The sequence below is a fragment of the Diceros bicornis genome, chromosome 37 (assembly GCF_020826845.1).
Source record: "Diceros bicornis minor isolate mBicDic1 chromosome 37, mDicBic1.mat.cur, whole genome shotgun sequence".
Lineage (NCBI taxonomy): Eukaryota > Metazoa > Chordata > Mammalia > Perissodactyla > Rhinocerotidae > Diceros > Diceros bicornis.
This window is the reverse complement of record NC_080776.1, coordinates 20769166-20792605: the sequence shown is the minus strand read 5'-3', so window position 1 is coordinate 20792605 and position 23440 is coordinate 20769166. Positions and strand designations below refer to the sequence as shown.

General features: G+C 50.7%; 2 protein-coding genes and 1 long non-coding RNA gene across 8 annotated transcripts in view; 1 reads left to right on the top strand and 2 right to left on the bottom strand.

The window, feature by feature from the left end:
- Positions 1-14793, bottom strand: part of EIF4E2 (eukaryotic translation initiation factor 4E family member 2) — a 29811-nt gene extending 15018 nt beyond the window's left edge. For 3 of the 5 annotated variants that reach the window (XM_058533230.1, XM_058533232.1, XM_058533233.1), the window contains exons 1-6: positions 14694-14793; positions 9282-9396; positions 8088-8222; positions 3739-3843; positions 2395-2547; positions 2161-2297 (exon numbers count right to left, since the gene is read on the bottom strand). In XM_058533230.1, the coding sequence (XP_058389213.1) occupies positions 2161-2297; positions 2395-2547; positions 3739-3843; positions 8088-8222; positions 9282-9396; positions 14694-14713 (665 nt within the window). In that variant the 5' untranslated portion in view covers positions 14714-14793. Of the gene's footprint in view, positions 1-198; positions 459-2160; positions 2298-2394; positions 2548-3738; positions 3844-8087; positions 8223-9281; positions 9397-14693 lie in introns of those variants that run through there. The other 2 variants (XM_058533231.1, XM_058533234.1) reach the window with 2 other exon arrangements.
- Positions 14700-19400, top strand: LOC131399140 (uncharacterized). 2 transcript variants are annotated; one of them, XR_009217060.1, is made up of 3 exons: positions 14700-15214; positions 16606-17345; positions 17485-19400. It is a non-coding gene; the product is annotated as an uncharacterized LOC131399140 (long non-coding RNA). The 2 variants fall into 2 exon arrangements; XR_009217059.1 differs by having other exon boundaries at positions 16606-18145; positions 18372-19400.
- CHRNG (cholinergic receptor nicotinic gamma subunit) lies at positions 16666-22198 on the bottom strand. Its single transcript, XM_058533238.1, has 12 exons — positions 22144-22198; positions 21819-21958; positions 21544-21588; positions 21251-21360; positions 20491-20646; positions 19590-19687; positions 19068-19271; positions 18773-18887; positions 18446-18560; positions 17547-17763; positions 17209-17342; positions 16666-16905 (listed from the first exon to the last, which is right to left on the bottom strand). The coding sequence occupies exons 1-12, from the start codon at positions 22196-22198 to the stop codon at positions 16729-16731; spliced, it is 1566 nt and encodes a 521-aa protein (XP_058389221.1). The 3' UTR covers positions 16666-16728.
- Positions 22199-23440: the final 1242 nt, after the last annotated feature.

Below are 23440 nucleotides of genomic sequence, written 5' to 3'. Positions count from 1 at the left end.
TGTCACCTCATTATGTCAGATCACAGCAGAACTGGAACAAAATACCATGTGACACTATGTAATGGACTCATGGAAATGAGGCTGCACTCCCCAGATGGCCCTCCATGGAGAATTCTGTGCCATTCCTTCATATGGTGACAGTCAGTCTGAAAGGCCACTTCTTTGATGCACCATAAAGAGCAAGAGCAGGAGACAAGCTAGTTTAGCACCATTTATTAAGTGATCTCAGCTGTTGTCGTAGCTGCTGCGTGTCAGCCTGTTCTTAAAACATAAAATGCTCTTCAATTCCTCTTGTCCAGAAGGATCTTCCAGGTAGCACGCCAACAGAACAAGAGACTCCGATGATGCCAGCTTCAGTGATGGTGCCATCCAGAGAGGGAGAGGGTCAGGGCACATTCAACCGCGGCTTCCAGAGGTTTTGAAAAAGGAGCCTTTGGGGGCCCAGCCTGCCTGGCATTCTAGTGGAAGTGTAAAAGGTTGGCACATTGGGAAAGAGAGGGAGACGCAAGGAAAGGTAGCATCTAGGTGTCAAGGAGGGTTTTCTGGTCCCTGTAGCTGGAGTATTAGGCAGACCTCTGGATAAAGCAGCGAGCAGCAGACTAAGGCAAAAACCCCACAGGCTCTCCCAGACTCGGTAAGGATTTGTACATGTTTCTACAAAAGTCAGGAAGAACTGCCTCAGGGTATTAGAGAGGGAGAACAGTGGAGAGGGGAGAGCTGAGAAAGACCTCTTTCCCTTTCCTATTCAGGTGAAAAGCTTGCTTTTGTGGGACATGGGCCGGGGGCATTTGGCAGCCTTGAACATTAAGAGTCCTAGGAAAAGTAGGTGTGAAAGTCTTTAGCCTGGACTGAGTCTGAGGGCAGAAACTACTTCCATCTCAGAACAAAGAGTAGGATCAATATGCCTGGAGAAAAATAGCGCTAACCCAGGACTGCTAAGGCAAGCAACCAGGGCCATGGCTGGCTAATAACTGTTGGTGGCTACGATGAGTCACACCCAGCCATTTGATTATGGACCAACTCCTGTGGCAGTGTTCCCAGTTAAAAACTGGCACTCAGCTAGTTTAAGCCAACTCCACCCACAACATTATCTGTGAATGCATGGGAAAAAGATTCCCAAATGGTCTGCCTGCTCAACACCACCGTTGGGCTCGCTACTAGTCTTGAATAAGAATAACATGATAATGACATTATTACTGATGATGATGATAGCAATAATAATACTTGGCCCCGTAAGAGCATTCTCCATCTGAGGACCTTCAATTACAAAGACTAAATCAATCCCACAACAACCCCGTTACGTAAAGTATTATTATCCCCCATTTATAGATGGGGAAATTGAAGCAGAGTGGCAAAGAGACTTGCCAAAGGCACGTGTTGATATTGGAGTCAAACGACAGAACTAAACCTACAAGTCCAGACTCCCAGTTGGCTAGCTCTCCCTCCAGTTTTGAGACAGTCTAACAGCCACTTCCCACGACCTCTTCATAACAACCTGAATTTATTTACAACATTCAATCACTGAAGGAGCAACCCTCACCAGTGATTCTCATTTGTGATGTCCAGCTCCATCTCCCTGAGTCCTAGGTGGATGCAAAGCTCATTCCCCTTTGGCATTCATGCTTCCCCTAGATTCTACTCTCACAAAGACACTATTCTGCTTCCTGTACCATTTCAGCTCTATACACAAGTCATTGTTCCTGATAAGAAATCAGTCTCCCAGGACACAGAAAACAGACTGAAGCTAACAGGTTAAGAAGACATGCAAAGGTGGGGTGTGGGGTGGACAGGGAGGAGGACTTTCTTATCCAGTGAAAGTATCTTAAAAAACAGCAAGAAAAAGATGAGTGCTTTGTCTTTCATTTAAAGACAGTGGTTAGCAAATGAAAGACAAGACAGCCTGTGTAAATAAAGCAAGCCCAGGCAGTGCAACTGGGATTCTGCAGAAGGGCTCTCTCAGATACAAAGCAGCCCACAGTGTAGGTGGAAAGACAGCCTCGCCAGCACAGAACTGCTACAAGTGGCCAGAAGCACTAGAGGGGAAGACTGGTCTGTCCCTTCTCCATAAGTCAGTCTCCCGTATGACCATATTCCTCTGGGCCCAAGACCTACTGCTGCTAAGCTTTGGGATACGCCCCCCCAAGCCCCCCCAACACGTACTTGATGCTGTCGGTGTGGGTTTTGTATTCCATAATGGTGTTGGGAGGTAGGTTAAGCACTCGCCGAAGTGTATCCCGGATTCGGGCTGTGGTTGCTTGGTCGCTGGCAGTCTTATTCCATATTGAAATAATGTCCTCCTATAGGAGGAACAGAAGGACTCATCAAAGCAAACCGGAGGCAGTGAGGAGAGCAAAGGCAACACATGAAACCACACCTGCCCGTGGGGTGGCTTACCTGAAACCGGACAGAGACCACAGCCCCACAGATCTCCTCCCCAACCATGAACTGTTCCCCCAGCATGGCCAGGATGAGATTCTCCCAGCAACGGGATGCCAAGCCCTTCCGCAGCCGAATAATCCACTTGCCACCATTTTTATTTGCATCATCCTGTAAAAAGAGAGAAAGCATTAAAGTTAAAATATGGTTTCACAGCTCTTTCTCTTTTGCATTAAGGCAGTAAAATGCCAAGGATCCCTTGAACACTAAGAAGTGATGTCACTTTCCAGTTATTCAACTTTACAAGAAAAATGGTGATAGGACTAGGGAGAGAAGAAGGGGGGGGGGACCAAGGTGGGGATCCTTGGTACAAGCCATTATGAAAAATGGCTAAACAGACCCTTTAACAATAATCCTTTTTTTCTGGAACTACTTTAGAAATCAAAATGAAACGATGTCAAATTTCAAACACAGATCATTCCTCACTTCATTTGCTAAAAGTTTACCTAGTGTCACCATGTCCCAAATACAAAGACATGAAGCCACAGTCTCTACCCAGATCCAGTCTAGCAGAAAAGACAGACAAGAAAACCAATTGCAGCAGGAGTCTGACAAGTGCTGCTCTAACAGATATGCACAGTAAGTTAAAGAAGAACAGGACAGTCAGAAACACTCAAGAAGAGGAAATATTTAAGCTGGGTCTTAAGGGACATAGGATTTAGCCAGGTAAAGCAGGTGAAGGGCTCTGCAGGCACAGGGAAGAACGTCTCTGCGTGCAAACTCTGACCGTGAGACAGAGAGATGCGAAGAGGAAGGTCTAGCTGCACTGAAGGTAAGAGTCAGAGATGGTGGGAGATGAGGCCTGCAAGGTAAACGAGGTGCAAGATCATGTGAGCCACAGAGAACTGTCTAAGATTTTTAATGGAGGAGGTGAGGGGGGAGATGTGATCATATCTGTCTTCTGATGATATCTGATGCCCTGGCATCAGAACAGAAGATGGATCACAGCAAAGAGATCACAAAGCTCAGCTTACTGCCTGTGAGCTTGATTTTCACCCACTTTAATCATGAATACTACAGTAGTACATTACACACACACACAACCAGTACCACAGGAATAGGGGTAATTTTTAAAAAAGCACCTTTTAATGTTGTTATAATGCTGTTTTAGTGATAAAGCAATCTTTAAAAACCACCCAGACAAGCAACAGCATCGGTGCCTTTTCCTAGAAGTCCCAGTTCCAAAGATGTACCAGTGATGCAGTTTTGAGAGAAGACTTTAAAACACTTTTAAGCTTGGCAGGGATTAAAAACAAACAAAAAACTTGCTCAGAAAAGCAGTCCAAAGCCCTTAGTCCTTACCTCCCACATGGGTTTAATTCCTTCTTTGAAGAGATGGAAGTCACTGTGGCCTGTCAGGTCCCCGGGACGTACCATGTGGCTGTAAAACCTCCAGAACTGCTCCACCTGCAGAGAGAACAGCCCAGAGCATAAAGGATGTGTCTTTTTCTTTGAACGAATGTGCGATTTATTTAAGTGAAGAGCATAAACATGGAAGACACTCTGCTACAGGCTACACTTTCTGGAGGATCCATTTTCATCTAGAAGATTCTGTGGGAAGGAAGGCATGTTAGAGCAAGCATATCGTATAGGTGGATAAAAGGAAAATGTAATATTGTTGATCCAAGAATAAACTCTTTAGGTGAGAACTGCCATCCTCAACCAGGAGCCTTAGGTGGTGAAGCCACATCAATAAGTACCCTCCCACAAAGGCTGCAGGATGATCTTCCACGCTGTAAAGACCTTGCTTTACAGAATTTTAGTCTTGAGGTACATCGTAAGTGCTAAAGAACCTCAGCCTGAACCTATTTTTTAGAACCAAATCACTTCTTGATCAAAGACTATTTACTGGCACATACAGCATTAGCTACAATGAAATACATTTCAGTTCTGTTTAGTTTACTGAGCGCAAATGACAGAATTGACCACACCCACTGCTCTATCCCCTGGTGCCTTTGCTAAGGCCGGGACACTCCAAAATCAAACAGGACTTAGCTTCTCATTTGCCATGTAAGTCCCTCTTCTTAGCTAGAAAATTCATATTTCTCCTTGTCCCTCCTTCATAATCCTGTCAGAAAACCAGATTTCTATTTCTCTATCAAATGTAGGCTTGTTTATACTCATTGTGCTATTCCTGTTTCCTTCGTTAGTGCCTTGACAGGAGAGATTCCTTCCTTGCTCCTCTGTAATTCACAGAGGACACCCACAAATTACTGGCCAGCCAAGAGGCACACTTTAGGAGGAAAGAGAAAATGTGGAACAGTTTGAAGGAACAGTTGGTATTTGCTAACACACTGGTGAGGAGGCTCTAAATAAATACACAGCAAGACACTGTAATAGTGCAGCTGAAAATGGGTACTGAGCAGAGATTCAGGTCATACTTCTAGATTTGGACAGCAACCAAGGAGAAAAGACCTTACACTGTGTGAAACGGCTGCCCCATCAGTTCCTCCACAGAACAGAAACACGGGAAATGTCTCATGTTACAAAGGAGTCAGGAACGGGGCTTTGTTGCAGTGCTCCCTCTCAGCAACTGCTGTGCTTAACTGCATACAGCGATGTGGCACAGTTAGTGGTCATATGTATACAATGAGCAATAACCTTTTCCCACCCTAACTCAGTTGAAAGAAACAAAGTACACCCACTTGAAACTGTGGCTCACTGTGAATTAGGAACTGGAGGGGTTGGTGGGGAGAAAGCACACCCACCATCCCCAATTCCCCAATCAAGCACTGCTTTATTAACAGTGGTCTCCTCCAATCTCATAGACAGACTACAGAATCTTATATCTAAACCATGAAAGATGAAGTAAAGAGCTCAGGAAATATTACTAAACTTTGAAAAGATTTTTTTCCTTCTCTCTAGGCAATTTTGGTTTTTGAAAGTCCTAATTGAAACCAAAAAATAAAAGAAACGTTCAGACTCAGAATATCAGGTGCAGAAACGACCTCAGAAAACATCTCAACTCCCTTCCTCATTTTATAGTTGAGAAAATGGTTTCAGAACTTGCCCTGGCCCACAAAGCCAAGCACCAGAATAGACGAGCCTTGAGATCCCCAAGTCCAACGCTCTTTCCATTTCACGACACTGTCTTCTTAGTCACCCTGATCTCAAGAACTCTTAAATGTCAAATATGAGGATTAAGGAGCACTGGGAAATAGTGGTTTGGATTTGATAAAAGGTTTCACAATGTAATCATTTCTCTATGAGGAATTTAATACTGTAAGCCATTTCCTAATGCCTTAAATTACACGACACCAGATTTTACAAACTCTGTCACATGTCCAGTGAGTCCTGAAGAAGCGTTAACCCAAGGTGATGCGGATGATAAACTCTATCCAACATACATGTCAAAAGAAAACAAAAACTCTCTTTGCACACGTTGGGTAAATTCATATATGCTTTCCTTAAGAGGGAAGGAAAAATGCCAAAAATATTCATAATTATCCCAAAATAATGGAACAGAATCCTTAATGAAAACTACCCAGTTCAGTTTCTTCTCCGATCCTCCAAGTGCTTAACCAGTTGCCCGTCACACAATGTCTGCCACTTCACCTGTGCTGTCTAGCCTCACATAGCAGGAATCAACATGTTTGTGATGGGTTCAGGAAGGTTAGGAATACACGTATGTGGTCAAAATTTTAATTCTGTTGTTCCCTTTGCCAAGAATTCCTTTGTTTTCTTATTATATATTCAAATTCTTTAAATTCAGTCTTAAGCCCATCTCCTCCAAAGAGGCTTTCCCCACGCTGGAAGGAATTCCTTTTTTCCTCTGCACTCCAGGAGCACCATGGCCATGCCTTCCCTGCAGCACTTCTCACTGTTTCCCTGCATTAGAAATCCCAGAGCAGGTCTTATTTCCCCAGGGCAAATAAGGGCAGGGGCTTAATTCATTTTAGAACCCTATTGGTGCCTTGAATTCATTCAACAAACATTTCTTGAACCCAATAAGCACCAGTGTAAAAGCTATCTTTAATATTTCAAAAAAGCCTCGGGCCGGCCCCGTGGCTTAGCGGTTAAGTGCACGCGCTCCGCTGCTGGCGGCCCGGGTTCGGATCCCGGGCGTGCTCCGACTCACTGCTTCTCCGGCCATGCTGGGGCCGCATCCCACATACAGCAACTAGAAGGATGTGCAGCTATGACATACAACTATGTACTGGGGCTTTGGGGGAAAATAAGTAAATAAAAAAAAAAAAAAGCCTAACTTTACCAGTGATAAGGGGCCACAGGCCAACTAAAACAACATCTTTGCTTCTGGCTGAAATTACATCAACTCAGCATAGTAATCAGATTAAAAATAAATGGATAAATAAATATAGTCTGTCTAATAAGCAAACATCTCTTAAACTGGAGCCTCTCAGCATGCATTCTGGTGTATCAGAAGAGTGACATAATATGGGCTTTGGAATGTGGCTTTTATTCCAGAGTTGCAATACTGGTTGCTCCACTGAATCAAGTGAATTACGACTGACTTGAGACTTTAGAACAGATACTTAACCCAAGTCTCACTTTCCTCATTTATAAATTATGGATAACATCACTGACCTCACAGGGCTACCCGAACAATCGAAGGAAATCACTCAAAGTGCCTATTACCCTGTCCTTCCTCTGTACTAATTTAGTATTAATGTTTAATGTCTATTATAGTTTCCTTTTCCAGTGTCTGCATTTTAAACAGGACAAACACCTCACATTTCAAGAAAATAACAAATCTTGCATTTGATTCTGCCTGGAGATCGAAGGTACAGCACACATACAGTGCATAATAATCTTTGTAGAGCAGGACTGGTTTTAGTTGCAGACAGCTTCTCAGGGAACACAGACCTACCTGCCTGTGAAGGAGCTCAGACACAGCCTGGGCTCTCTCTACTGACAGTACCCACAGAAACAATGATCAGAGATTTCATTTTCTTTCTGAACACAGGAAAAAGATGCTATTTTATGCATAACCACTAACATATTCAAAACTCTAATGGGAGGTTCTTAAATACAAAAGAAACTTTTAAACTCTACTTTCGACTTTACTGTCAAGCTTCATGAGAACTATAAAACTCATGTACTATAAAATTTTGTATCTCCCATGACACTTTGCGCATAGTAAGAACTCAATAAATATCTACTAAACAGGGCCAGCCCGGTGGCGCAGGCGGTTAAGTGCGCGCGCTCCGCTGCGGCGGCCCGGGGTTCGCTGGTTCGGATCCCGGGCGCGCACCGACGCACTGCTTGGTAAGCCATGCTGTGGCGGCGTCCCATATAAAGTGGAGGAAGATAGGCACAGATGTTAGCCCAGGGCCGTCTTCCTCAGCAAAAAAAAAAAAAAAAAAGAGGAGAATTGGCGGATGTTAGCTCAGGGCTGATTTCCTCACCAAAAAAAAAAAAAATATCTACTAAACAAACTAACCTGTAATTTTGTATTGTTGCCTTCTATTGAATTCCACAATTCACATACTTGTTACTACCGATGTATGTTACCTATGAATGTCTAATGAGAAATCTAAGAATGAACAAATCTGGCCTCAGGGACTCAGCTCAGTCGACCAACGAAACCAGAATCCTAAATAGGTTACCAAGAAGGTAAACAAACACAATGATATAAACGCAGGCATGAATGTACTACCAAGGCTCACTACATTAAACCACTAAGTACTCACAGAGGCAAAGGTGCCGATCTGTTTGATATTCTGTTCGTAGCTCTGTGAGCTGGTGGGACGGCCGGGGGTTCTCCTGGAGTACCAAAAAGTGTAGTTGTACTGCAGGGGATGCTCTGCTGGTCCAGGGACAACAGCCTGTGAATTAAAGAACGTGTGTTAACCTGGGCATTTTCCACGTGCTCTGAGACTGAGAATACACGTTACAGTCTCCCTCCTTACCACCTCCACAATTAAAAAGGACATATCGTCAATTATCTGCAATGTGCCTGAGATTCCGCTTACACAGTAAACATCTTTAGCAGTTAACTGATTCTAAGTTCCTATAACATTTTATCTGTGTTCTAATGGCTTCTCTAACTTTCTACCTCCTGTCACAGGTATTTATGTTTGTATCTTATCTCAACATATTCCCAGGCCAAGTACTGCCTCCTCTGTGACACTATCACTCACTGGCTAGTGGCCTTGAGCAAGTGGCTTAACCTATTTGTCCCTCAGCCGCTTATCTGCAAAATGGGGGAAATAATAACCCTCTCACAGGGTTGCCGAGAGGATCAATCACTTAATAGATGTAAAGTGCTTAGCAGAGTGCCTGGCACACAGTGAGAGCTCAATAAATGTCAGCTACGATTATTAGTGCCACTAGTACGTGTAAGCTCCTTGATCCATACTATCATTCACCTTTGTGTCCTCTTCGTACCTAAATTGCTTGCATTTAGAGGGTACTCAATATTGTGGAATAAATGAATTAATGACTTCTTTGATATTTCAAGAAAGAAGTTGATCCATCTATCTCTTATTCTCTAAATTTTCTCTTTTCCAAGTCTTCTTCAGCTCAGACTATTACTGACTGAAGAGTCTAAAATGTCAAGGGATGTGCAGGATTTGAAATACCCAGCAGCAGCTTATGAAGCAACTAATGGCTTTGTTACACTCCAGGGTTAATCCCCCCACCTCAGGCTAGGAGAATGCTGGAAAGCAAGGCAGCATCTCTCAAGATCCTGTGGCAAGGGAAAAGTTCTAAGTCCCAAAATGAACTCCAGTGATTCAACAATCTCTTTCTGAGAGCAAAATCAGATATTCTAAACCAGGGTGCCATCAAGATAATCAGGTATCTTCCAGATAAACAAACAGATTCCACAAGATAACCAAGTCTCAAGTTCAAAGGCAACTACACCTGAGCAGCACAAAACCCACCTTCCTCTTGCTGCTGCCCTGACTCTTGTCTCGTTCCGTTTTTTCCTTCTCACCATCTTTCTGTGTGCTGTTTTCTTCATTCTGATCATGGTCCCCACTGTCATCATCTTTCAATCTGAATGGGAAGGCAAAACAACGTTATCCCATGACTGAGCTGATTCTTGCTTACCTAACAAAGCTACCGGGTCAAACAAACACCACGTAACCAACCCGAAGTCACTCAAAATACAGGCAATGAGACGCACTTGAGATGAGAGAAGGGCAAGGGAATGTAGAAAGGCAATTAGGAGGATTAAACAAAAATGAAATGCCCAGCGGCTAACTTGTCAATTCCAGAAAGCGCTGTCTTCCAGTTTCTAACAGGCAGCGCAAAGAAGCAAGATGTAAACAGTTTAAGGGATTGTTTTCCTTGCCAAAAATAGTCAATAATGAGAAGAGTTTCTGGATTAATTAACTGCTTTGGCATTTCAAATGAAGTTTAAAAACTTCCCTATCTTCCCTGCACTTCTTCCAACCATCTCTCCTAGCCTTCCCCACTGCTACTGTTTCAGTCCAGGTCCTCTTCTCCTGCCACTTCGATTATTACAATAAATGCCTAAATGGCCTTCCTGACAGAAATCATCTCCACCCTCCATACGGCCACCAGCATGATCTTCCTAAATGCAAATTTGATCATTTAATTTCCATGCTTAAAACTCTCAACTGTCCCTTGCCCTTTGACGCACATCCTGCAGGATCAAGTACACCGAAATGTAAGATCCTCTAGCATCTGACTCCTGCCTACTGACATCCTCTTTCCCTCCCTCCATCTCCCAAAGCAAGCTATATACCCACATCTGTGCTGTTTGCAAACACTATCCCTCAGCCTAAGGTGCCGTTGGTTTTTCCTACTAGATGGAGGGATCCTTTAGAACCGTCTTATTAAGCTTTGTATCTCAGCACCTAGGACAAGAAGATGCTGCCCTAACCGTAGCACAAGAAGATGTCTAATCACGTTAAATGAAAAGAAAAAGAAACGACTGAAAGAAGGCATGAACGTCTTCTTGCCTTCTAAGTCCAGTCAAGTGTACTTTAGGTTCTACCCTTTTAGAAGCAGTGCAATTACCCAAAGGCTTTCAGGTGCCCCTAAAGCTCTCTAGATTCCGACAAAAAGATAAATGGTAGGTGAGTTCACAAAGACAGGAAGAATGCTGGTTAGTCCGGAGCTGGACCATTAACTTATCATGGATATTCTCTGAAATCACCTTTCTGGCTTTAATGACTATCCAGTCAAATGGAATAATGCAATTCTCAGGAAAGGTCCTAGAAATGGTCAAATTATAACTCAGAGATTACCCTATATAGATACAGAAACACATTGTGAAGTATTTTGTATTTTGTTTTTTTGCCCATGAATCCCCACTGCCCAGCACGTAAAAAATCACTCAATGATATCAGGAGGGATGAGCTAGCTGTGTGTCGGGGCGCCCGCTCAGCCCACGTCACACCCTAGTGGCAGGATGTACTCAGGTGATCATGCACTGTGCCATGAGCATCCCCATCTCCACCCTGGCCAAGACATGACTACGAAGGGCACCTGACCAAAGGGCAGTCCAGTCTGGCCAAAACCTACACCTCAGGGCCTTGCTCAAAATGATGAGCATATTCCTCTCTCAGTTCTTCATCCAGGAGATGAACGATCACACAGATTCAGGAGCTGGGGCAGTCCCACGGGCCACGAGGGAATAAAGACAATGAGCAAAAGCAGAGAAAGCCAGCAGGGGCGAAGGCAATGGAGCAGATGAGCAGAGTGGAGAGGAGAGTGGTTTTGTCTGTGATGCTCCATCTCATCGGCTTAGTTCAGCCTCCCTGGACTTCTGGGAGACCAGTATCTGTGCTTACAATACCCTTTCCCCTTTATTAAGCTTGAGTTGGTTTGGTTTCCTTTTCAAAAAGAGCCTGTCTGGCATGCAGGTACAACATTTACCAAGCACCCACTGCGTGTATCAAATACTACAGAGTGCCTGGCCCCAAGGACCTGACCAAGGAGGTAAGGTACACGCACTCAGGCCTTAGCCTAGTACAAAGGCCCCTGCTCTGCCTACATGTGCCAATATCATCTCCTGCCTGGTCCCAACAAACTCCTTTCCCTCAAGTGGTATCAGCCTACTTGCAGTTCCCAGACATCAACCCTCTGTTATGCTCATCACATGGTCTCTCCCTGGAGAGCCCCTCTTCCCCTACTTAACTTGTCCTTTAGGACTCAGATTGGGGGCCACTTTCTCTTAGGAAATATTTCTATTTCCTACTCTCTCCCTAGGCTAAGTCAGGCTCCCCCTTTCTGAACCTCCAAATATACATGTTTGTACTTGTCCCAGCTCTACTACCACGGCCAGTTTCTGGTCTCCGATCGCGAACACCGCACAGGTTACTGCCTAAGCCCAAGACAGCTCTTAACTCTCTTCTTTAGGGCATACCCCAAGGACTCAAACCATTTCCCTCTCTTCTCAGCTCCCAACCCCCACTATATCCTTGGGGGCCCTTCCCTTTAAATCTTGAAGAGGAGCACAGTCAGCCCAGCATCTTTCACTTTGCTAGCCCCAAGCAAAGTATATAAGTGCCTTTCTTTTTTAGTGGTTTTGCTGTTAATTACTATAGAAAACAGAAAAAGAATAACAAAAATAATTATGTCAGAGAAAAACAATGCTACTGCGATCCCTGGACCACACTTCCAGACTCCCTTCTAAGACAGTAAATGGAAACCTTGATGGACCTTCATCTTGTGCTGTTATTTCTTGAGGGTGGAGCTAACCAACTATCCTGCCTTTGGAACCTACACTTAAGTCATTTGCATCCTATCTTCCAGAAGCTACTCTTCCCAGCTTGAAGCTGCTTTTGAGCCAAGATACAATCAAGACTGAAAAATCAGTGTTCCAGAGACTCAGGGGACCAATTAGCATCTCTGAGACTGTCCAGACCGAGCAACCGAGTGGCACATAACTAGCTCGCCAAGCTTCTGCCCAGGTATGTCCTCATACTCTCTGACTAGACCTATTCCTTGCAGGTAGGAATTTGGTCTAATTCATCTTTACATGTCCAGCATCAGACAGTGGCAGAAAACTAACATGTTTAATGAATGAATTTCTAAAATCAAAGCAATACAAGGCAGAATAGAATGAGTGCCAAATAAGTGGTTCAGACAATAGTTAAGAATGGGCCAAAAGCTAACAAAGACAGAACAGGGACAAAATCAAGTATGGCTTCCAGATCTGAAAACCAAGCTTACCACAGTTGGTACTGCAGTAGTGAAAGCATCTTAGGATTTCACATATAAACAGGATCAATGGTAATGGTAGCTAATGACTTGACAGATGTGTGGGGCGGGGAGCAATTACAGTCTTAGGTTTCATTTACAGAAGTCTATCTCACACAGTAAAGGAGGCTAGAGGTCCTCTTTTATCCGAGCCCATCAGATCAGACTCCAGTACTCAACTACAGGCAGTTAGGATTCCCGCAAACTGGAACATGTCCTTAGGAGCCACGTGGTGAAGAGTGCAGAAGCCAAATACATAACAATGGTCTGCAAACTGCAGATGTTTTGCATAAAAAACAAAAACAAAACTAGGGGCAGGAGTGCTGTCTTCAATTGCTAATTTCAAATAAAAGAAAGCTTTGGTTTTTTCCTGCATAGCTAGAAGTCAGATGTTAAAGAATTCTGGCTCAGCATAAGGAACAGTTAATAATTAGAACTAATTAAAAATGACCAGGTTAATTTTTGTCAAGAGGTGCTTGAACCAAGGTTAAACAACAAACCTGGGTTTGAATCCCATCATATGACCCTTCCTGTTGTTGTGGGTGTTACTTAACCTCAGAGAGTCTCATTTCTCTTAACTGCAAAAGGAGGTAACAAGATCCCCTTTGCAGGGTTATTAAAAGGAGCAGAAATAACATATGACAAGTATCTAGTAAGATGCTGTGGAAGCCATTATTACCATTCTTAAATTAGCTTACTGCGCACCTCCAAATGGTCTGGGTAGGAGTGGGCCAGATAACCCATGAAGTGTCTTCTTAAAACGAAATTTTGATTTGTTCAGTTCAGTGGAAGAAGGGGTACCAGGTTGGTGGAAAGCTCCACCCAGGTGGACCTTAGATCTGGAGCTAGGTGTTGCAGGATTTATGACGGGGGGAGGAGGTTAGTATAGGGATAGGTTCAGCTAAGCAGCAGGCTGCAGAAGGGCTCTGCCAAAGATTTTTTTCAAGTAGCAGAGCCCTCTCAGCAACCAGGAAACATTCCTGAGGAGGTGCCTGGAGTGTTGGAATCCAAGACCCCTGAATTTGCACACCAGCACTCACTGTACCATAAAAAAAAACAATTTCCCATCAGCAGCAGCAGGTCACAACCTAAACTAATATAGTAATCCCACTTTACATTTATACCTCGCTATTTACCAATTTACAAAGTACCTTTAAGCATTGCTGAACGTGATCTGATTACGCCCCGAGCCAGCAGCAGGGGTCTGGGTAACAAGGGCTCAGAGACTGGGTAACTCTTCTGCTGTCAGGTAACTGGTAACTGGTGGGTTTGGGACTGGAAATCTAGGTCTTTGGAAGAGAAGACAGATTTACTAGACTGCTAGAAAAGAGCTAAGAATATAATCTACCTCAAGATACAATCGCTGGAGGGAAATATGCAAAAATACTGTGCATTTTCTTTCTGCACCTCCCCATTGTTTGATGCTGGGACTAGTCATCAGAAAGGGTGCAGAGAAAAGTGCAGAAGGGGGCAATGACAAGTACGGGTCGGGCAGGAAACTGAGCAGCTCTTGGAGAGGGTGCTGGAAGGGAAAACGAGGGGGAGGAGAAAGGAAGCAGGAAGGAGTCTCAGGAAGACGCTGACAATTCCGTAACCGAGCCGCCGCTGTGCGGAGCGCAGCAGCCAGGTTCCCTCACTGCATCTTCACAACCCTACGAGACGGGCTCTGTGACCGTCCCCACCTTGCAGAGGAGAAAACTGAGACTCAGAGAGGAGAGGGGACCTGCCCGGGGCCAGGACGAGCGTGCGAGGAGAGCTGGTCACAAGCAGGGCGGCCAGGCTGCAGAAACCCCAAACCGCTCAGGTCTCCGCCCCCCCACGCCGCTGGCCACCCGCACTCGCCGGGGCGGGGCGTCCGAAAATTTCCGGGCGGCACGGCCACCTCTCCCCCGGCCGCCGCGCTTCGCCCTCGGTCCGGTCGGCCTGGGGTCCCCGGGAACCCTGCACGCCGCCTCCCCAGCCCCCTCCTCCCAGTGGCCGCCGGGGCCGGGGCCGGCGCGCAGCCCAGGCCCAGGAGGGCGGCCGGGGCCGCAGAGTGTGCGCCGCCGCGGGCCCTGGCGGGGGCGAGCGCGGGAAACGGTTGGGGGAAGGGGCCCCGGGGATAGCCATGCGCCACTCACGCGTCGAACTTGTTGTTCATCCTCTCGCCGCCGCCGTCGCCACTGCCTCACGGAGTGACTTCCGCTCCGCTGGGTCCCTCCGCCTAGGGCCCGGCCACTTCCGCTTGCGCGGGGCGCAGCGGAACGTCGGCGCGCGGGCCTGCTCGGGGGCGGGTATCCCGGGACACCTGCCCAGGGCGGCTGCGCGGAGGCAGCCCGCCTTGGTGGCTGCCCGGCTGCCGGGATCAACCGTGTCCTCGTTTCTGTTGCTGTCGGCCGCCCGCCTGCCCGGTGGCTCCAAGGTAGCACTCCCCGCCCCCGGGAGCGCGTCCTGACCCTGTCCCGCGGCGGGCTCTGGGCTCACACTGCTTGGGACAGATCCCGACTCCGCCCCCGGTGGGGGCTGCGCGATCCCGGACTGTCAGCCTCCCGAGGCTGTTTGCTCCTGGGTACTGGCGATGCTGTGCTGTAGCACCTGCCTCTTCAGGTTGCCGTGTGGATTGAACGAGATCATCAGTCAGGCGCTAGACACACAACCCTCAGTAAGTGGTAGCCCTTGTGAATCTTTGCTTCCTTGTGCCAGGGGCTACAGGGCTAATCTCCGCCCTCCGAGGCAGGCACAAGGGTTGACGGACTCCCCCCGCAGTGACAAAGCTGGTAAGAGGCTTACAGGAACCAGAGATGGTCCCACCATCATCAGATCGCCTCCCGGATCTGGATCCAAGTCCCTGCTGCAAATACACACACACACACATACACCCTCGCTGGAATAAAGGAAATGAACCTGCTGGTAGATCAGCCCTAAAGCCAGCGACCCTGTACGTGGGGAAGGGGCTATTTTCCGGATCCTCTCCCCTCTCCCCACCAAAGTCCCATTGTCATGTCTTTGTGCGGCACTTTGACATTTTTGAATCACCTCCATCTGCCCCTTTGATCCTGTGATGAGGGTAGATAGGAACTGATATCTGTGCCCATATTTACAGATGAGGAAACAGAGGCTCAAGGAGCACAGAGGACTTGCCTAAGTTGTCTTGTCACCAACAGAACTCAGGCCCCAGAGGTACTCTCAAAGCAGAGCCTTACCTCTCCCAGGAGGACCTCAGCTGACCCTCTTGTTTCCTAAGTGGGGCCCAGGGAGGCTGGTCAGGGTCTCCTCCTGGGAGGCAGAGCCCGGGGTTACCTGTTACATACCAGCCTCCCTGCCTAGCTCTTCCTTGTCTTAACTCTCCTTTAGGACCAGTGCACATACCCTGGCCTTTGAGAAGAGAAGGAAGAGGGGTCCATTTTCCAGGCCATAGAATTTTTTAGAGTGTCTAAGATTGAGTCAGAATTGGGAATTCTGGACTCCAAATCTTATTTAGCCCCCAGTGTTCTGGGAAGCCCCTCTTACCTGGAGCTCCAATTTGCCAATCTGAAACATGAGGGAATAGTGACTCTTGATTATCCATGATAAGATAAGGTCTTATCTTAACAATGAGAAAAGATCATAAAACTCATGAAATCTTTTGTGATCAGTGACAAAAATGCATGTGAATGGAAAGGTCACTGGAACAGGTGAGTATTGGGTGCTTACAGCACCTGGAAGGCAGGGGAGGGAGATGCCAGCTGGAGTGGGCTGCTGCTCTTTCAAGAGAGCGTTGGCTGCCACTCTTCACATCTCTCTTGACTTCCCTCCTTCAGGAGTCTGTGGGAAACTCATATAAAGGGAAGAGAGGCCCAGGCCCGGAGGGAAGGACCTCGCCTAGTTGGGGACAATATACGAAACAGAGTCCTTAGGGCTTCACAAATGATGAGGGTGATGATGCTTTACTGAAGTGAGGGGAGTGCCAGGACTAGCTAGCCAATGTCACGTGGACGCTGACCCCCCGCACACCCTGCCCACAGCCCATCGCCAACCACTCTGGGACTCCCGCTCTGTCTCTTTATTTCCCAGCTTTTCTCAGGGCCAGTTGGCTCACATGGCCTTGGAGGATGCTTCCCAAGAGCACACGCATGACCTCAGCAGCAGCAGAAAACAGCTGAGAAGACTCCGCGTGGCCAGCCGCAGTTGGTTGGCTCAATCATGGGGTGAGGGCAGGTAGGAGCGGGGGTCTCCAGGGAACGGCAGGGCGGGCACCTGGTTGTAGTGGGCCATGAGGAAGATGCCAGTGGTGCCACAGACGAAGAGTGAGAGCATGGCCAGGAAGCAGACACGGTCCAGCACACGGCCCACCAGGAACCACTCCTCGTTCCCCTGAGGGTGGGAGGCAGGGTGTGGGGTGACCAGCGGTAACGCCAAGCCTGCCCTGGATCCCTGTACCATCCTTGGCCATCCAGCAGGCCTCGGTTCTCTGTTTGCTTGGGCCCTTCTCACCTACTTCCACACCTCACCTCGCTCCTTCCACTTGGCCCTGATGCCCCTCCCCATCCCCACTCCCAACTCCACTTTTTCAATCCCATTGCACTACCATGGCCACCCCACTCATTCTGTCCGCATTGCAGGACCACGTCCCTTGCCAGGTACTCCACCCCACACCCCGCCCCTGGACTGGCTTACACTGTCAAAGTGGCTCTGCTGGCGCCGGGCGCGGGCAATGAGGTTGCAGGCTTCCACGCAGGCCTGGATGGCTGGGGCGGCCTGCTTCAGGCTGCCACACCACTCCTGGCTCTGCCCTGGCTCCGGGCCTTTCTCTGGTGAGGAGAGAGGGTAAGGTTTGGGGGTGGAATGGAGGAGAAACAGTCTGAGAATGTGGCCTCTCCTTAGAGACCCCAGTCCCCCATCCTGGACACTTGCCCAACACTCGTCTGCTGTGCCTGACACTTTGGCCAACAGACAGCCCTCCCCGTTTGGAGTCCCCGGGGAGGAGCGTCCCAGTGTTACGCTCCCCGCCTCACCTAGCTTCTCCAGTGCTGCCCTCACCAGCCCGTTGCGCTGCCGCTGCCGGAAGAGGAGTTCACTGCGGGGCAGGCAGAGGGCCGCCTCCTCCCCCGCTGTGACTGTCCACCCCGAGGAGGGGCCGTTCTGTAGCCGGGGCCGGGCGTCCTGCACAGCTGCCGGGGCCAGCGGGCGAACATGCATCCGCAACAGCTGGGGCAGGAGCTGCAGGAACACCTGGAGAGGGACGCCCTGGGTGGCTTAGTTCAGCAGCCAGCAGACCTGGGCGTTTGGGCAGCCAGGCTGGGCCTCGGAGCAGAAGGAGAAGGTTGGTACGAAGGGCTCATGCTGCTGGGGGCCCAGAGGCAGCTCATTAGGGACAGTGGCTTGGCCCCAAACTTCTGTGCACGTCAGAATCTCCAGGGCACTTGTTACAAACAGGTTCCTGGGCCCCACCCCTGCTATTCTGGCCCAGGAGGCCTGGGGCGGGCCTGGGAATCTGCATTTGTAACAGGGCCCCAGCTGACAGCTGCACATGGGCTGCAGATCACACAGACTCTGGAGCCTGACTGTCTGGACAGAAGCCTGCCTCCTCCACTTTCTAGCCATGCAACCTTGGGTAAGCTATTTAACGTCTCTGTGCCTCAGTTTCCTCATCTGTAAAATGGAGATGATAGTAATTCCCACTTCATAGGGATTTTATGAAGATTAAATGAGTTAGCATGCATAGTACACCTGCCACGTAGTAAGCACTCGATACTGTTATTAGTCCATTTGGGTGCATGCTTCAGTACACACAGGGCAGGTTTGCTGCTGAATGTGGCAGGTGAGTAATATGCCTACAGACAGGGGTGCAGAGGAAGGTGCATGTGAGTGGACCGGGCAGGAGGATGCTAGAGTGGGCAGGCAGGGGCCTTGCCTTGCGGACCCTGTGGGCCATGGAATGCGTGTGTGGGGACCGCAAGGACACGTTGAGCACGACCACAGCATTCACGACGATGAGGATGGTCACCACCAGGAGGAAGGTCAGGTACCTGCCGGGGTGGGTGGACAGGAGGTGGGGCTGGCCCTTCAGCACCCCTTCCCCAGCTGCCACCCCACCCTTAGCAGCTGCCCCCCCCCAGATCCCTTGGGGTGAGGGACTGGCGTTGAGGATGGTGGAGGTGGGAGCGGCAGGAGGGCAGTGCCTGGAGTTCCCGAGAAGGGAGAGGAGGAGACGGGCGGCAGGCGTGAGGGCCGGCCTTACTTGCTGATGAGGGGCACCGCCTGGGAGGTCTCGGGCACCTTCTTGGCCACGAGGAAGAGGAAGACGGTCTGGGCCAGGAGCACGTTGATGGCAACGGTACACTTCTGGCCACCGGCTGCACGTGACCGAGAGGCCATCAGAGCAGGTCTCAGCCTCCCCGCTGTGGGACTTACTCCCTGCCCCCCAAGGAGCCCAGTGTCCCTGGTCCTGGGTGATGGTGCCACCCTGTGCCCTCCCAGCTACCCCCTGTGCTGCCGGCTGGGGCCATGGCTCCCCTCCCACAGTCTCCAGGTACCCTTGGCAGGAAGGAAGTAGATGAGGATGGCAACGGAAGAGATGAGCACGCAGGGCGCGATGATGTTGATGACGTAGAATAGGGGCTTGCGCTGGATGAGCAGGTAGAAGACCACCTTCTGGTGGCCCGCCTCCTCGGCCGGCACTGCCACCTCGTCCAGCAGCATCTTGGCCGGCCGGTGCCGGATGGCCCACTCCCCATTCTCTGTGGGCAGCACGCCAGGGTGGGCACAGGGAGCGTGGGCAGGGCATATCCCTGCAGCCCACATGACCCAGCTGCAGGGCGGCCGACATATGCCCGAAGGAGCACCATGGAGGGAGAGACGCAGCGGGGAAGTCTTGATCCCCCTCCCCCAAAACTGGAGTAATTATCATGAGGAAAATCAGAACTTTGTTGGGCCCTTAAAAGAACATATTTTATGGTTGACAGTAGTTTTCATCTGAGTTACATGGGAGGGGCCAAGATCTTGGTCTGGCCCTGCCCTCACAGCCAGGTCCAGCAAGGGCCCTGGGTGGAGGTTACCTGTGAAGGCCTCAGGGTCAATGAAAATCCACTCAATGGTCTGACCATCTTCCTGGCTCAGGTGCAAATTGATCTCATTGGTGCTGTAGGTCTGGGACCTGGGAGATGGGGAGGGAAAGAGGATAAATCCGAGAGTGTGTAGACCCACCTGTGAGGTCACAGAGACGGTCATCTGAGGGCGACTGTGAGCAGTTTTGCTTCAAAAAAGTGCAGCCAAGATTTTCTGAGTTCTCCACAAAACCCTGGCAGTGTGATGCGAGGGAGGAACTCGGGCTCTTTGGGGTCCAGAGAAGTTTGAGTTGAAGGGCCAAGAGCCTGTGGCTCAGTGTAGCCGCCTAGTGTCAAGTGCCCAGGGCCACTGAGTTCCTTCCTCTCACTGCCTCCAGGGTAGGAAGGCCCAATGGTTAGAACAGAACAGTCTGTACCTCTGGGGTCTGTTTATGGGGAGGGTCTCCCTGCAAGGCTTCCTTGTAAAAAGACTGCTCCTCAAAAATATGGGAAAACCATCACCCAGACCTCCTTTCTGCCATTTATAGATGAGGAAACTGAGACAGCCCCACCTCTCCATGGGGGTCGTAGGGTGTAGAGGTCTCGTGCGTGGTAGCACTCGTGTGTGCGTGCATGTATGTCGTGGGTATATGTATGCCTTCTCGCCCACCCACCCTGGACATTAATTTCTCCCCTTGGGGCACAGATAGGGAAACTGAGGCAGTGAAGGAGGATGAGTGAGGGGACTGGGCTTAGCAGGGAGGGACGTAGGCTTCTTCAGGTGTCTGGGTTGAAGACGGGCACAGAGGCCCCAGAGAGAGGGAGCCAGGGCCCTGGCCAGAAGCCTCGTGTCCTACACCCAGCCAGGAAAGCTCCCCAAAGGCCCCCCCCCTCGCCCAATAAATGGCCTCACTGGAAGACGAGGGAGCAGTTCTGCCAGTCGAAGGGGAAGTAGGTGACGGAGACGGGGCAGGAGGAGCGGAAGATGGCGGGCGGCAGCCAGTAGACGCAGCCGTCAGGAGACACGAGCACGTTGCAGTAGAGGGCCACCTCGAACACGCCGTCCACGCTGCGCACAGGCCAGGCCACGGGGCTAGGGGCTCACACCCCCGACAGCCCCTGCTCGGCGGAGACCTGCACCCCAGACCACCCCGAGTGGATGGGGCCTGGGGACGCCAACCTTGCCCAGCCTGCCACACCCCTGCCTGGTCCCCACTGGCCACAGGAACCACTGCCTCCCTCAGCAGCCTTCCTGCCACGCCCAGCCCGCCAGGCTACCTTGGCCGCTTCCTAATCTCTGCTGCCTTCCCCAACTCTTCAGTGACGCTCATAAGAGTGACCAGCATCTGTTAAGCTCTTGCACAGGGCCAGAGCCGGAGCGCCGCACTTTTCCAGCCTGTCCTGTTGACTGCTGATGGCTTCTATAGGCACTGTCCTCATCCCCATGTAAGAGGGAGGGTGCTGCCCACCCAGGCAGCCCAGCCCGGAAGTAATGGAGCCAGGTCTAGAATCAGGACCCTGGGCCCACCCTCAGCACCTCCTCCGCCCAGTGCTCCCCAGGCCGCCCAGGTTGCACCCTCTGTTCACCCATCTCTTCTCAGAGCCCCCTTGTCCTGCTGGGCCCTGCCCTTGTGTCCTTTTGTCCCCCCACCCCTGCCTGCGCCCCTCCTCACTTGTTCTCCAGCACGATGTCCGGCTGCCACACCATGGTGGACGGCACCCTCAGCACCCACAGGCCTTCGTAGTCTTGTGGGTCCCAGCGCAGGCGGTAGTCACACCACTGCTGCAGGGGGAGAGGGGTGGCCAGGCCCCTCTCTTTACTGCACCACACCCCCAGGAACAGGAGCCCAGCCCAGGGGCACAGAAAGGCAGGGACGAGCGAGGGGAACAGGCAGCTCTAAGGGCCTTGGTGCCTCAGGGTGGGGGACCTGATAGAGGGTAAGAGGGTGGCACAGTGGCCTCTTACCATCTCTATCCAGACATTGGTGGTGAGGGCCTCCTCTCGCTCATTCTGGGGGTGCAGAACAGAGGGCTAAGCCCACATCGCCTGCCTTCCCCAGATGTTAGTCTCTACAGGCCACCATTGGGTCCTACAGGACCCCAGCCTCCTGGGTAGTCCCCTGGGAGTTTCCCAGCTCCCCAGCCTCTCCCCTGTGGGGCCTTCCTCTGCCGTGGCTGCTGGAGCCAGCCCCTTCCTCCCCAGCAGGTCCTCCCCCGCTGTTCTCCAGGCCTGCAGCTCACCAGGGAGATGAGGTTGGTGAGGGTGAGCTTCAGGCTGACGTTGACCACATCCGAATCGCGCTCAGCGGGCCTCAGGTGGGGGTTGTAGTTGTGCATTAAGTCCTCGAGCAGCCGCTCCTCCTGGTTCCGGCCCTCAGCTCCTGCAACAGACAGCGATGAGCCTGAGTCCAGGGGCTTTGGGGCAGAAAGGGGGAGGCCACGGAAGGGCGTGACATGGAGAGGCAGGGAGCTGGAGTTGGGGGACAGGCTCCAGTAGCCCTCCAGACCCTCCATCCCCTGAGGCCTTGGACCCCTGCTCCCCAGGCCCCGACCCGTCTGTCCACACCCAAACAGACAGCCAGCAGCGGCAGAAGGAGCAGCGGCCCCTGGCCCCTGTGCATGGTGCCACGGCTGCAGGTGGTGACGAGTGGACTGCGGCTCCCCGGGTCTGGGTCGAGAGATGCAGGCTCCGGGTCTCATGTAACAGCTCACGCTCCCACCCCGGCCAGCCCCGCCAGGCCGGCCCAGCCCCACCAGCTGTCTGACCACAGCACTGTCAGCTGTTCCAGGGTGGACACAATGCTGGGCTCAGGTTACCTGGGCTGGGGAGGCGTCAGAGGGGCCCCAACAGAGACGGTCCGGCCACCATCCCTGCTCTCAGACTCAGTCGTCCCAGCCCTCCATCTGTGTTCCAGCTAGGGGGCTGAGGATGCAGCCAGGGACAGATGGGTGTGGGGGAGAGGGCAGTGTGAGGATGGCTTCCTCCTCCTGCTCCCTCCAGTGGGTCAGGGCTGGGAAGGTGAGAAGGCTGTTGGGTTAGCATGGTTTGTACCTGAGTTCCTCTGCGCCATGGGTGAGGACCCCAAACCTCTCCCACCAGCCTGACATCTTCATGGGTTACTCCACTGGGCCAAGACACTGGAGAGTAAAATGCCTATAGAAAGATGCCTTATGTCCCTTGGGCTTTGACACCTGAATGCAAATTAGGGTGTCAGACAGGGTCCTCCCAGTCTCTGAGGCATGGGTCATAGGCCTGGTAAGCTTTGAAGGAAAGAAGGCTGAGAAAGTTCGGGAACTCGGGGATCTTGTAAATAGAATAGCACCTGAATAGGGGCTCCTCAGTGGGCCCTCAGTGTTAAGTCATCCACAGACTTATGGAGTCCCCAGTATGTGGCAGGCACAGCACTAGGCCAGGGGGACCCAGGGATAAGTCTGAGCTGCTCATGGGAACTCAGTCCTGTGGGGACAGGATCGAGATTGTGGCCCCCGGAGAGTCGGATGAGGGGACCCAGAAGGGCCGGAAAACAAGCTCCATCCACTCTGTGGTTTGTGGTCAGGGGAAGGGTGGGGCTGAGGCTGATCTAGGAGCCTAGGGCCCTGCTGCTGGCCATGGCCGCAGGCTCAGGCCACCTGTCTTCTGACCATCTGTTCCAAGCAGACAGGTCAGCATGTCCCAGTATGTGAGCAAGACAGAAACCGCAGGTTGCCATCCATGCCACCCACCCTCTGGCATCCTGGGGGCAGGGTGGTGGAGGCCTCCGAGGGCTGGAAGGAAAGCACTGTTTGAGGACATGTCTCTGCCCGCAAATGATGTCTGTGGCATTTCATTGTGTGTCAGTAAACCGGAAGTCAGCCGACGGCCC

Excerpts from the sequence above, each read along its gene's own strand:
- CHRNG (XM_058533238.1), bottom strand. The coding sequence starts at position 22,198 with ATGCACAGGGGCCAGGGGCCGCTGCTCCTTCTGCCGCTGCTGGCTGTC. Across the intron at positions 18,888-19,067 it reads CTACTTCCTTCCTGCCAAGG|CCGGTGGCCAGAAGTGTACC; the intron begins GTACCTGGAGAC and ends GGTCACGTGCAG. Across the intron at positions 17,343-17,546 it reads GGCAGCACTGGAGAAGCTAG|AGAAAGGCCCGGAGCCAGGG; the intron begins GTGAGGCGGGGA and ends TCTCCTCACCAG.